The sequence below is a fragment of the Lampetra planeri genome, chromosome 22 (genome assembly GCF_965212315.1).
Source record: "Lampetra planeri chromosome 22, kcLamPlan1.2.h2, whole genome shotgun sequence".
Classification (NCBI taxonomy): Eukaryota; Metazoa; Chordata; class Hyperoartia; order Petromyzontiformes; family Petromyzontidae; genus Lampetra; species Lampetra planeri.
In genome coordinates, this window is record NC_136128.1 from 5669151 (window position 1) to 5683377 (window position 14227).

Genomic DNA, 14227 nt, shown 5'->3' on the forward strand with positions numbered 1-14227 from the left:
CTGCCCACGTTGTCAGCCTTCAAGGCGGAAGGCGGAGACTGGGGCCAATTTCAGCGAAGGTTTTTGGCGCATCAAGAGATGTCAGCGTGGTCCGATGCTACGGCGCTGCGGGCATTGCCCGCCATGCTGGACGACGATGCGCTCGCGGCCTTCAGGGCTGCACGGAAGTCGGACCGCTCCACGCTGAAGGATGCGCTGGGGTTGTTGGCCAGGGTCTACGGGCCTCCCTCTACGTGCCGCCATCAGTTCTACGCAAGACGGAAAGCGGCCACGGAGACCGCGCTGGCCTATCGCACGGCGTTGCTGGCTCTTGCTGATGCTGCGTTCCCTCGGATGGACGAGGAGGGCCAAGACGCGATGGTTTTGGAGCAGCTGCTCAAGTTGGCGCAGGACCTGGGGGTCCCTATCAACACAGCTGACGAGATTGATATTTCTTCTTTGAGAGTCGCCACGAGTATTCAAGCGCACGAGGCCCTACAACGGAAGCAAGGCGTTGGTTGCAACGCTGCTGTCGTCGCAGCCCCGGGTTTGGTGGTCGCCGAACCCCAAGTCGTCAGCCCACGGGAGGAGGCGTTCGCCACGGGACGACCAGGGGACTGGAGGCCGGGGGCCCGGTCGCCTCTGCGATCGGGCCGAAAGTCGGAGCAACCAAGATCTACTCCGACCCTCGTCACGTGCTATAACTGCGGCCTCCGGGGCCACGTGGCGTCCGGGTGCCGCGCTCCGCGGCAGCGCGCCATGGGAGCTCGGCTGGACGACGACCGAGAGCCCAAGTCATCTCTACAATCCCCGGCAAGTCGCGGCACCTCACACGCTCGGCCTGTTTATTCGGCACACATGGGACGCCGCGTTGCGGCGGAGGAGGGCCGGTTAAGGTTCGGGGATTCGGTTCGGCGAGGGGGGTTCGGCCGGGACCAGGGAGACATTGAATGGGCGGAATTGGGGCATAGAATTGTGGCTGCTTCGGCGGGTTCGTCCGTTGTTACGGGATCTATTGATGGGGTTGAGATTAGGGTGTTAGTGGACACGGGGGCATCGGCAACTATTATATCGGACCTAATTTATAATATTCTTCCGGTCCAATGTCGTCCGCTGCTTCCAGTGGATGTGCCATTTTACGCCGCTAATGGGGGATCGTTGGGCATTATCGGTCAGGTTAGGGCGTCCATTTGCATTGGAGATATCAAATTGTCGGGACCCGTTTTCGTTTCGTCTTCTTTGGCAGTTCCGTGTCTTTTGGGCACTGACTTTTTGGCTAAAATGCCCATTAAAATTCTTATCGATCAACGATGCATTGAACTGCCATCGGGTCGCCGGATTTCATTTTTGACGGGCCCTACTGACATTCGGACGGCGTGCGCTACGATACAAGCGGTGGCGACGCAGACAGTGCAAGTGCCCCCGGGTTCACAGATGTTGATTCCCCTCCGGTTGCGGAAACCATGGGTGAGGGAGGCTTCGGGACAGAGTATGCTTTTGGGTCCTTCTAACAAGGCTGTCGGGGGTCTTGATTTATCGGTGGCTCACACTTTGGTGCGGGCTGACAGGGATCCGTTTGTGATGGTTTTGAACGCGGGGTCGCGACCAGCTGTCATTCCGCAGGGCACCGTGCTGGCTCACGCGGCGCAGGTCCCTGGGGATGATGGGTTGGTTGCGCAGGTGGGCTCGAGCCCCGCGCGGAACGTTGAGCCAAGGGAAGACCTTGAGTGGGTCCATTCGTTATGTGCCGCCTCGGACGATTTGTCGGCGGCGCAGTTGGGTGCGCTGCGCGAGTTGCTCATTGAATTCTCTGATGTATTCAGTAAACATAAGTATGACATTGGGTGCACGGATTTGTTGCACCATCACATTGAAACGGGCGATGCGGCGCCGGTCAGGCTAAATCCCTTCCGACTGAGTCCCGTGGAGAAGGAACATGTTCAGTCGGCTGTTAACGATATGCTAGAAGCCGATATTATTTCGCCCTCCTCTAGCCCGTGGGGAGCGCCTATTGTGCTGGTTAAGAAGCAGGACGGGTCCCTGCGATTCTGCGTTGATTTCCGTCGCCTGAATAAGATCTCTGTGGCTGACGCGTATCCGCTCCCCAGGATGGATGAGTCCCTCGATGCATTGTCTGGTGCGCGATATTTTTCGACTCTTGATTTGTTATCGGGGTTTTGGCAGTTGCCGGTTACCCATGGGACTTCACTCCTCTCCAGCGACGTTTCAGCGACTTATGGAGCTGGTTTTGTCGGGCTTGCAGTGGGATACATGCTTGATTTATATGGACGATGTCATTGTTTTCAGTAAAACGTTTGAGGAACACCTCCGGCGATTGAGAGGGGTGTTCTTGCGAATGCGATCGGCTAAGTTGAAATTTAAACCGGCCAAATGTCACCTCCTTCGTAGGTCCGTTAGATACTTGGGTCACATTGTCGATTCTTCGGGGATCTCCACCGATCCCGCGAAGACGGATTGTGTCGGTTCGTGGCCGACACCTACGTCCGTTTCCGACGTGCGTAGTTTCATCGGGTTTGCTTCTTATTATCGGCGGTTCGTTGAGCACTTCGCCACTATTGCAAAACCCTTGCACGCTCTAACGGCGAAGGGAGTGAAGTTCAAATGGGGACCGGAGGAGGAGGCCGCGTTTCGCTCCCTCCGGGACGCCTTGGTGGGTGCCCCACCCTTGTGTTATCCCGATTTTGCCAGTCCCTTTTTGCTGGACACGGATGCTAGCAACACGGGCATTGGGGGGGTGCTATCCCAAGTCGTTGGGGGTGTCGAAAGAGTTGTCGCCTACGGTAGTAGGGTGTTGTCTCCGGCGGAGCAGCGATACTGTGTCACCCGTCGCGAGCTGCTTGCCATTGTTTTTTTTGTGCAGCAGTTTAGGCCATATCTTTATGGTCGTCACTTTACAGTCCGAACGGACCACGCGGCGCTACAGTATTCATTGAGGGTCGCCCAGCCCTCGGGCCAGTTGTCGCGTTGGTTGGAAGTCCTCCAGGACTATCAGTTTACGACTACGTACCGTAAGGGGTTGCGACACACGAATGCCGATTGCTTGTCGCGGTTGTTGCCTTGTGATGAATGCGCGTGTTTGTCGGGATCGGCGCGCTGTAAACCGACGCTTGCGGGGGAGATGGGGGCACTGGCTGCGACAGCGGGCGCACCGATCGGGGATGATTCCACTGCCTCTCAGGGTCGGGACTCGCTGCTCTCGCTGTCGCTCAGCGAATGGGGCCGCCTCCAGATGGCGGACAGCTCGCTGCTAGCATTGCGCCGCAAGGTTGGGGGTCCCGAGGGGGACCAGGAGCGTACCGGCTCCTATGTACTTGAGCGGGGCGTGTTATTGAAATGGGACAGTTTGTCCCGGCGGAACGCACTCGTGGTGCCTTCCGCTGTGAGGGGGAGGGTTGTCTTGGCGGCACACGAACGCCTCTTGCACTTGGGAGTTAACAAGACGCTTGCCCTGCTTCAGCGTGACTATTACTGGCCGGGAATGGGAAGTGATGTGGTGCATATTCTGAAGGGGTGCGTTGAGTGCGCCAGGCGTAAACCACCGGCCGTGGCAGCTAATCCACCGCTGCAATCTATTCAGGTCTCGCGTACCAACGAGCTCGTTGCACTCGATATTTTGGGGCCCTTCCCAGTCACGCCGAGAGGGAATAAATATTTGTTAGTGGGGGTCGAATACTTTACCCGATGGCCTATGGCGTGGCCTCTCGCTAACCAGTCGGCAGCGGCTGTGACGGATGCCTTCGTCCAGGGCTATGTCCTGGACAAGGGGGCTCCCGAACGCCTGCTGACCGACCAAGGTAAAAATTTTTCGAGTAAATTGTTGCAAGAGGTGTGCGATCTGTTGGGTACCAAGAAGGTGCGTACCTCCCCGTACCACCCGCAGACTGACGGGATGGTGGAGAGACTCCACAAAACCTTGACTTCCATGCTGTGCCAGCAGGTGTGCGAGGCACATGTAGATTGGGACCTGCAGGTCCCGGGAGTCCTTGCCGCGTATAGAATGGCCCCCCATGCAGCTACGGGGTTTTCCCCATTCTATTTGATGTACGGTCGGGAAGCTGACCCGCCAATAGAAACGCAACTTGGCCTGTCCGCTCCACGAACTAATTCTAATTTGGCAGAACATATTAAGTTTAATATTCACAAGCTGACAGAGGCGAGGGAGGCCGCGCGGCTTAATTCGCGGGCTCGCCAAATTGCTAATGAACGGTTGCGGGCACGGAAGGTGTCCATGCACGAATGGAAACCAGGTGACAGGGCCTGGCTGCATTGCCCTCAGGCACCCTTGGCTACGTCGCCTAAATTGTTGAGACCGTGGAGGGGACCCGTGGAGGTCGTGCGCGTTGCACGGCCCCAGTGCGTTCAGATAAAGTGGGGAAAGCGCCGGTGGTACGTTCACCCCTCTCGACTGAAACCGTTCTCGCCTCCATATGGCCTCCCCTTGTGTCGTGATGGCCGGGCGTGTGACGTGACCGGCGACCCAGAGGGGGAAATGTCTCTGCCTGATCCACACGTATTTTCGCCTGATCTGCTCCCAGGTGTCTCGGAACTGACAGCTGCCGATCACCGGCGGCCGGATCTCCGCGGCGGGGCCGGCCCTTTCAGGCCCGTTCCGCGCCGTCTGGAGCAGCCGGAACCGCCGGACGGTCGTCAGTGTCCCGCCCCATACGATGGACCAGCCAGACGGACTCGCGCCAGGTCGTGCTACTTTGCATGACCTGCCTCGTGAGGAGTCGGGGCAGTTGGAGCGCCTCGTCACTGCGTGTAGTCGCAGGGACGTGGGGCGCGTTCGTTTCGAATTTGCTCGTATCGTGTTATTGTTGACTTTTCGGGTTCATTGTCAATCTGTACATAGTTATTCTTGTTGTTGTTGTTGTTGTGTTATGTTACGGGGCACACTCGGGGGGTTACGGGGTTTTTTTTTGTTGGTTGTCGTTTTATCGTCGCGGTTGGTTGTTGTTAGCAGCCGGGCCGGCTGCGAGCTATGTGGGAGGGGGTGATGTAGTGGTGATACGCGCTGGGTGTATATGTCGTGTGCCAGCGCGTATGTACGGGTGTGTGTGTGGTGACGCGCGCTGACGGGGAGGAGCAGGCGTCAGTGCGCGGGTGGGGGTAGTGCTGCTGATTGGCTGTGTGCCGGTGACGCGCCCAGAGGGAGTGATCGGGTAGCAGCGCGGTGTGATTGGTCGGGGAGTGGAAACACGCGCTGAGCGGAACCGGATCGTAGGGATAGCGCGTGGGGATTGGGTAACTGAGGAGCGGTGCCGACGTTGAGGTCCGCATCCGCTCCGTCTCCCGGGAAGAAGGGGTATATAAGGTGATGCACAGAGGAGCAGGGGCAGAAGTGGAACCATCTAAGAAAGGAAGACGAAGGTGCAGAGATAGAGCCCGGAGAGGAGAGTAATGGAGAGTAATGGAGAGTAGAGGAGAGTAAGGTATAAGTGTGTAGCCAGCGAGAGAGAACGGTCTACACGAGCTGAGTAATGTATAGTGTGTAGCCAGCGAGAGAGAACGGTCTACACGAGCTGAGTAATGTATAGTGTGTAGCCAGCGAGAGAGAACGGTCTACACGAGCTGAGTAATGTATAGTGTGTAGCCAGCGAGAGAGAACGGTCTACACGAGCTGAGTAATGTATAGTGTGTAGCCAGCGAGAGAGAACGGTCTACACGAGCTGAGTAATGTATAGTGTGTAGCCAGCGAGAGAGAACGGTCTACACGAGCCGAGTATGCATACGGTGTAGCCAGAGAGAGAGGAAGGTCTACACGAGCCGAGTATGCATACGGTGTAGCCAGAGAGAGAGATGCAAAGTCTACACGAGGCGAGTGGAGAGTGTAGCAGAGGCGCAGAGTCTACACGAGGCGAGAGAGGAGTGTAGCCGAGGCGCGGAGTCTACACGAGGCACAGAGAGCCGGCAGCACAGAATCCAGAGTCAAGAGAAGCGCATTGTGAAGAAGAGAGGCCACGCGTTGTATTGTTACAAGTCAAGATTTAATAAAAGAAGTGTGTTCCCGTCAAGGAGTTTCCTGCCGTCATTTTCCAATACTTCATATGTAATCGTCAGCCAAATATCGATGTACTGCTGGATGAATGCCTCCCTCATCACAATCCACTGCTGCTCCTCTTCATCTCACGTGTGTACATGAACCAATATATATATTCTCCAACTCCGTGGTGGTTGTGATCTTACACACATTTCTTCCTTTGGCTGATATTCGATCATTCAGTCTGGTTCATTGGCCAGCAGCTTGCTTTGTGGTGTCCTGCCCGAGCTCATTTACTTTTCTTCACCGTCAATATTTTGTCTCTGATTTGCGTTTCTTTCCTGATCCACGTGCTGAAATCGAACTAGCGTCTCACTAGCCTGTAACGGAGACATCCCTGCCACGCGGGGGTTTGTCCATGAGAATAAATTCTTCTTTTTATTTTTCCACCTGTCGTCCGTCCTCCCCGTCCACTTTCTAAATGAATTTTTTGAAAAAGGTGTGAATTTGTCTTCTCGTGTGTCTGCTGGCCACACACTCTGGGTAGCATTCTCTCATTCCTCTTTTCGATTTAAAATTTAGAATCGTTCTGTCACCTCTGTTCCTCTTGCTCTACCCTTACGGTGAAGTCTCTCACAATTTCTATGCTGTAGCATGACCTCGTTTTTGCCTGTTTATAGCGTGCAGAACACGCCTTGTTGATTCGTAAACTTCCAGAGCATTTAAGCTTATTGACCCAATTTGACGAGACTGCAAATTAGAATGAAGGGATTAGCTATTTATGATGCTATTTTCTTTTGTATTTTCAGCACAATTTACGGTAATCGGTAGCTTGCCGATAACGACACGTAGTTGTGTGTGACTCAAACATACCCACCCATAACTAATTGGACTTAATGTAGCTTGAAGTGAAAGGACCTCTTTAAACGGTCCAACCGTAGCATGCTGTGTATCCTCTGGAGAGTCTTAATAGCAGTTTTGTTATTCTTTCTAGAAATTCCAACTAGGTGTAACAAACACATGTTTAACCTGAGCACAAATACGTACGTGTTAAGAATAAAACTGGAAACGGGCTACACTACAGTGATTCAATGGGGCAAGGGTTCGTAAACTCTATCAACGAATGTTTCATACTCGTGTTTCTGTACATGAGCACTTTGTTTTATGCATGCACAAAACTACTACTAACTACAGTTAAATGTGTTGCATTGTTCACTGAAATTGGTGTGAACATTCTCCGATTGCATGGTGGGAAATCCTGCACTGCTTTGATTCGGCAGTGTTTACAGCAATTCTGCTCACGGAAGCCGACCGCATCACACAATGTGCACCACAACTTCCCGCGTTTGAGATTTCCTGGCTTTGCTTGTTCTGCTGTTCATTCAAACAATGCTTATTGTCATTAATATTTTTGTAATATCAATAACAAGAAACATACAATTTCGATTTAAATCTTTCGTGACTGCAGGGATTAATCTGCTTGGTTCTTTCGGTAAAGTCACGTAGAAGGGAAGTAATAAAATAATAAAAATAAAACATTATTAAATAATTCTCACGACGTTTCGGCCACAACGCAAGCAGCCGTCCTCAGGTGAAGACCAGGTCTGTCGGGGAGACAGCGTCTGAATGTCGTGAGAATGATTTTATTATGTTTTATTTTAATTATTGTATTACTTCCCTTCTACGTGACTTTACCGAAAGAACCAAGAAGAAGAAACATACAACCCTATTTTACTATTACATTACTTTAGAATGTTTGCGTTTCTACTGGTATTTTGTTGTGGAAGCCAAGTGCATAATTATTTAGTTAGTGAAATAGATGATATAACAATGTAGGGGAAGTAAAATTTGGAGACGTTTCACTGAGTTTGCAAACATTGTTTGGTGTCATGTCGACCTGAGTAGTATTGTTTATGCAGTTGTGTACAGAAAGTCGAATTGTCACTGCACCGTACACATGTTGAATGAATGAAATACATTTTTTCCCATAATAAATGGTCCAAACTTGATACAGTTTGTTATCAAATTATGTCAAAAATGTAATTGACGGACAAGATGAGAAACATAAATGTATTATGGATTCTTCTTTTGTATGGCTTATGTAGATGCAGAGCAACGGCTACAATTTCACATTCAGAAATGCAAGATACGTTTATTGGATATGTAATGAGAAAACAAGAGTGAATATACATTTTTTGATGGGGAAAATCGTAGATATTAGAAGCCTTCGAAAATGGCTTGATGACATTAATATATTGGTGCCAAAAAGAGGAAATTGGAAACAAATGACAAAATATGCAGTGGACAGCTACAGACTATCTGTGCATGGATCGTGAGGATGATGACAAGCAGCTGGAGAAGACAGGAAATTAAGTACCAAAGCAATTTGAACAATTAGATGCAACTGTTTGGGATTCATATCATGGACAGAGCTAAATAGAAGAAAGGCCACAAATGCCGAGGTCTTTGAGAAATGACCCAGCACAGCAAATAGATACATTGTGTATGCAAATCCTGCTATTTTACTTTCTGAATCTGTATGTACATTATATGAAGGATGGTCATGCATTTACTTTGTGTACATGAGTATTTTGGTGTCAAATATTGCTCGTAACTAAATGCACTTTTGTGTATAAACTGTACGTGCATCAGCAATCGTACTTGCTCACACACCTTGTAACTCGTATTGAATTTGCATACAAGTTTATATTTCAAGTCATTTTACAAGATGGGCACAATGAGCTGCAAGCTGGTTTACACTACAGCGGTGGTGGCCAATACACCAAGCACTGTCATCCATTCTGGTGGATCTCAATGGGCTCTGCGATCCACCATAATTCTGAACCAACAATTACCCTGATGGATGTAACCCTCTAATAAACTACTCTAGAGACACACAGGCTACTAGCGCTGTCGATTGGTAAAAGTTATTTGTTTAACGTATGCATTCTTAACGCAAAATTGTTGTCTGCTTATGCTCATGTTCGGTTCTGATTTGTCCTGAGATTTACAATTCATCTTTCGCGATCGATCCTGGATTGCGAGCCACACATTGGCGCTCTATACCTCACGTGTTGATTTGTGCTGCGTGTACGCGGTGGTTAAAATGGCTGTTGCCCCGTGCGGCTCCTGTCACTTCAGATGGGAGTGAGTGTCGTTGACTCGTCGGTGGCTGGGCTGGGAGGGTGTCCGTACGCGTGCGGGGCGTCTGGAAACGTGGCAACAGAGGACGTGGTCTACATGCTCAACGGCCTGGGCATCCAAACGGTGCGTTCACCTTCCCACGCTCGACGTGTTCACCTCACCATTACCTGCTTGGGCAGAACACAGTCTTCTTTGTATGGCTGATGTTGTTATAGAGCAGTGTTCTTCACTAATTTTCAGAGCGGGGGGCTACTTTCGCCAATAAGACTTCAGTGTGAGGGCTGCCACACTGCCTGCAAGGGGATTTTCAGATTTGTGTATTGTCAAGGTTGCACGTCAGGAGACGCACTAAAGGCCACCAGGGGTTGCCAGTGGCCTGCGGGCCTTGCAATGAAGAACGCTTCTCTAGAGCAACAATACAAAATTACATTGTCCTTGAAACTGATTGGTCCATACCAAGGACAATGCATATATTATCAGTGTGTGTTTTTTGTTTGCATTCTGACCACAAGTATTGTGGTTAATGCAGACATGATTCCTTGTAAAAAGGTTTAAGTTTTGTTGCCATAAAAAGGGGAAAACCTATTCGCATTTTGGTACTGGCAAAGGAGGTCCCATAATGTGCAGGTGTGTAAAATATAAACTGATATATATGTTATCTCTTTGTGTATTTGCTTACTAGGGTGTGGACCTTCAGAAACTGATTGAAGCAGGGGATTTCATCTGCAAGGCTCTGAACAGACGAAGTGGCTCAAAAGTGTCCCAGGCTACCTCTAAGCTGTGAAGCTGCCATCTGCCCCCATTATACAAATGTAGTCAATTGTGGGTGTGTTGATGTTGGGTCAAGAGAGCCAGTGGTGCTTTGCGTCTGTTTAACGGATCGCGGATCATCATCTGAGGTGGCTGGCCTCATTACCAGGCGAAGAAATCAACTTTGCTTTGAGCTCCCATTCTTTGGTCAATATTCAATCTGTGCAATTTTCTTGTACGTGTGTTTTATATAATTAACATTTCTGTGGGTCATCTACGTTAATTAATGTGAGGTAACGCTTTTGCCTTGTGCGTCTACAATGTTAAATTGCTGTACGCCTACCTTGTGCTGATGTATTGAAATTGGTGACAACGGTGCATATTAAGGCTAATAGTCATGTTTTCAGTCTCCATTTACAAAATGACACAAAAGTGTTGCTGTGCAGTGGGAATAGGGTGTGTGATAAATTACCGGTAACCACTGTAACCATGATTGGTGCGCTTTAATCAATCCTGACATTACCTGCACTGTGCTTGTACGATGCCACTTGTTTTGACCAATGCACAGTTTAATAAACACTTACAGACTAACTTGACAGGATTGAGCACCTTTGGAGGGCATGATGTATGCGTGTCTGCTCATGCTGGTGCAAATGGGCCTTGACGCACACGGCTAAAGAATTGTCCCCACATTTCACTGGCAGTCGAGACATGGGGGAAAACAAGATCAATGTATGAGGTGGGCACCTGCGTTTTGTCAAGATACATTTAAAACCTCATCTGAAATTATTCATTAAATAAGAGCAGTGTTTTTTGGGTCGTCTTCCTTTAAAAGGAGTAACATTCAATACTTGTATAGTAATTAGTTAACCGTGCTCTTGGCTGATGGGGTTTTACTCGTGGTTGGATTGATGCTTTGTTGAAGTGTAAGTTCTCAGGAGGCAACAGTTTGCATAAAAATGCATATTTTGGGCGCATCTGCTGATGTGATTTTCATTAACCTCCAAGTGCTCTCAATTGCAGGGCCTGTTATTTCAGGCAAGTATAACAGTCCAAAATTGGTGATTCAGTTTTGCTTGTTAAGTTGTGGAGCCATATTTAAAGAATATTCATTCTCATTTTATGCGGCAGGGATATTAGACTTGGATTGTGTTCTGTCAGCATGGCCGAATTGATGGTTGGTATTTGTAATAATTTTCCGCCCACGTTAGTTTATTGCAATCCGTGCATTTATGATGTAGCCAACCCCAAAGCTGATTTAGCTGATCAAATAATGCTACCACGCGCCGGCTTGCATTCATTAAAAATCTTATTTTGTCGCCAGCATGCATTCTTGATCAAGAGCATTGCAATCGGGGGAATTCATTTTAACATTGAATCAGGTAAAGGTGTCAATTCTGTCAGTTTTCTACTGTGTATGTATGCATTAAATGAAGTTCACTTGCACTAACTAAAATAAATCCATTTACATAGAGTCCTTCCTAAGGCGATGCATGATCTTGTTTCTGAATTTGGTTATCAGCTTGCAATTATTTTATTTCAGATAACACAACCTGGAGTAAACTGGCGTAGTTTACCCACTTCAATACTGGACGCGCAATTGTATGCAAGCTAGCTCTCTCCTTGTGTGGTAAGCAGTGTTTTAAACTGTGCTTAGGTAAATATATATATCTGAACATGGTACAAATTACTTGCTTCTTCCTTGTGGGAAGGAATATTGCATCTTATTCATGGCTTGAGACATTGATAAGCTCATTTGTATTATTGGCTAAATGAAACTTACATCACTATGAATGTGATGTCTGAATTTCAGAGGACTTTACTGATCAACAACAATTGTTATCATTGCTCAGTGTGGATTTGGCATAATTCGGAATAAAATCCTGAACGATAAATTCCCAGTGATAATTGTGTTGCAGTGTACATTGTGCAAGATGCTATAAAATAATTACCCTGGACAGGTATGTAATGTACACGTGTGTGAGAATGCCATTGAGTTTTTGTGTCTTCTAATTTGTGTTTAAAATTGCCAGTGGTCTAATGCACATTTAAACAAAATACCCCAACATTGCATGATTATTTTGTCAAAAGTATATTTTAAAAGTGAAAGTATTTTTTTATCTCTGTAAAAAGTGATAAAATTCCTTTGACTGGTGATTGTGCAAAATAACTTTTTAAAGTTTGGTTTAATTGCCTTACAATTATATAACACTGGACAGCGGAAAGAATGTGTTCTTTAATTTGTCATATAACATGATTAAACAATTACAGCAATTGGTGCATTAATTAATAGATTATTAGTTTGCTAATATCCTGTCAGCTGTATGGAATGCTGGTCATGGCTTTGAAGCGATGTTCAGTGTTGTGACCTTTGTGGTTTGACCTTGTTTATCTGAGTATATGCCAATTATTTAAGATAACAGTATTACAAAGTCTGCTGTTTCATTGTGCTGTGTGTAAATTTTCTGTGTAAATAATACCAAAGTATCAAAATCAATGTAATGCATTCATATGTGTTGCTGTGATTCTTTGTGGATGTGAGCATGTTGAGTGACTGGAATATTGGTATTATTTTGTAATATTTGAGCAACATTTATATACTTCTTAAACAGAGGGACCCCAGTAAAATATATTTATGTTCTAAAATCTGTAAAAAAAATGTAATGTTTATTGGTACAATGTTTACCCTATTTTATCTTGCATATAATTTTTTTATGGATTTAAAATGTTCACATGTACAGTTAGATGATACCTTAAATGTTCGAAATAACAATTCAATCAAGCATTAATTATAAATTTTTCATACACAACGATCGAATGCGAAAGCACTCGTGTATTATCTTGCCAAAATATTAAAATAAATAACATATAAATATCACGACGTTTATATCGCAACACAAGCGGTCGTCCTCAGGCGGAAAATAATAATCCAGCAATGGAACTGCTGAACCAGGAAGAACACTGGTTCCGCAGTTACACTAAAATATAAAAAGTATATTCTGCTTTTGGGAAATGTGACCAGGAAGAACACTGGTTCAGCAGTTCCACTGCTGGATTATTTTTTCCGCCTGCGGACGACCGCTTGTGTTGCGATCGAAACGTGATATATTATTTTTTATTTTATTTTCTACCTATGTGACTTCACCGAAAGAACCAAAGAGTATGGATTTCTGCAGTCACGAAAGCTTCAAATCAAGATTAAAATATAAAAAGTATATTCTGCTTTTGGGAAATGTGGCCCAAGTGACAAAAAGAAGACACCATCTCTAACCGCCAGAGAAACACGTGTCGCGCCGATGTTGACTTGTGAGCAAACTCGCGTCCGACTTGCTTCAATAAGTTACCGCTATGGTGGCACGTGTGCATTACTGTGAAGGTTCCGTGCAATTTTTGCGACCTCGAAAACGACTCCCAAGTGCAACCAATTAGCTTTCGTGTGAGACACTCGGTGCAACACGGGGGGGGGGGGGTGGGGTGGAGAGAGCGACTGCTGGCCGGAGTGATGCACGACAACCACAGCGCCAAGCGGGAGACGAAACGTGGCCGTGGCTCCTCCGCCACACAGCTGTGTCCCGCACCATTCCTCGTGCCGAAATGGTGACGAGCAAGCGCTCCAGAGAGAGACCCCCCATCTCTTCAATCTCGGGTGGCCGAGGTCTGTTTCATTGGTGTGAGTTGTGTACAGGTCCTGTTTCTACATTGGCAGCTTTGAAGCGTATCTTTTTAACAAGCAACAACACATTCTGAAAGATGGTCTTCAGCTATACTGGAGCACTTATAAGTGAACACTGCTTTGAGCCTCGCTTATGTATGCATTGCTTGGCCAGGAGGGCTTTGATACATTAGCTAGGCGGTGGTGGTGCACGTGGCCTGTAATCCAGCACTGGAAGGGTGGATTTTATAAAATGTTAAACTCCCCGTGGCTGTCGAGGTGCAACACCGTGGCTCGCCTGGAGAATGCAGTACGTCTGTATGTTGAATTTCTCTTGCACTGGACGTAGCCAACCACGATTGCAGGTACACAAAAAATGTGGACCCCACCTTTTCCACTATGAGACCTCCTTTACCAGTGGCAAAATATAGTGATAGGTTTTTACCCTTTCAACTGGTACAAAAACTGACACCTTTATACAAGGCATCATGTTTGCAATAACCACAACACAAGCATTTTGACTGCTTGTGTTGTGGTTATTGAAAACATGATGCCTTGTATAAAGGTGTCAGTTTTTGTACCAGTTGAAAGGGTAAAAACCTATCACTCCACCTTTTCCGTCTGCATGGGATTGAGCGTTTCCCCCTTTGCACACGTGAATTTTCTCCAGGTGATCTTGGTTCCTCCCACGCATATAAACT

General features: G+C 47.5%; 1 protein-coding gene across 2 annotated transcripts in view; it reads left to right on the top strand.

Moving 5' to 3' along the window:
* LOC144724945 (hydroxymethylglutaryl-CoA lyase, mitochondrial-like) overlaps positions 1–12380 on the top strand; it is a 32213-nt gene extending 19833 nt beyond the window's left edge. For both annotated transcript variants that reach the window (XM_078604276.1, XM_078604277.1), the window contains exons 8-9: positions 9122–9247; positions 9807–12380. In XM_078604276.1, the coding sequence (XP_078460402.1) occupies positions 9122–9247; positions 9807–9908 (228 nt within the window). In that variant the 3' untranslated portion in view covers positions 9909–12380. The remainder of the gene's footprint in view (positions 1–9121; positions 9248–9806) is intronic.
* Positions 12381–14227: the final 1847 nt, after the last annotated feature.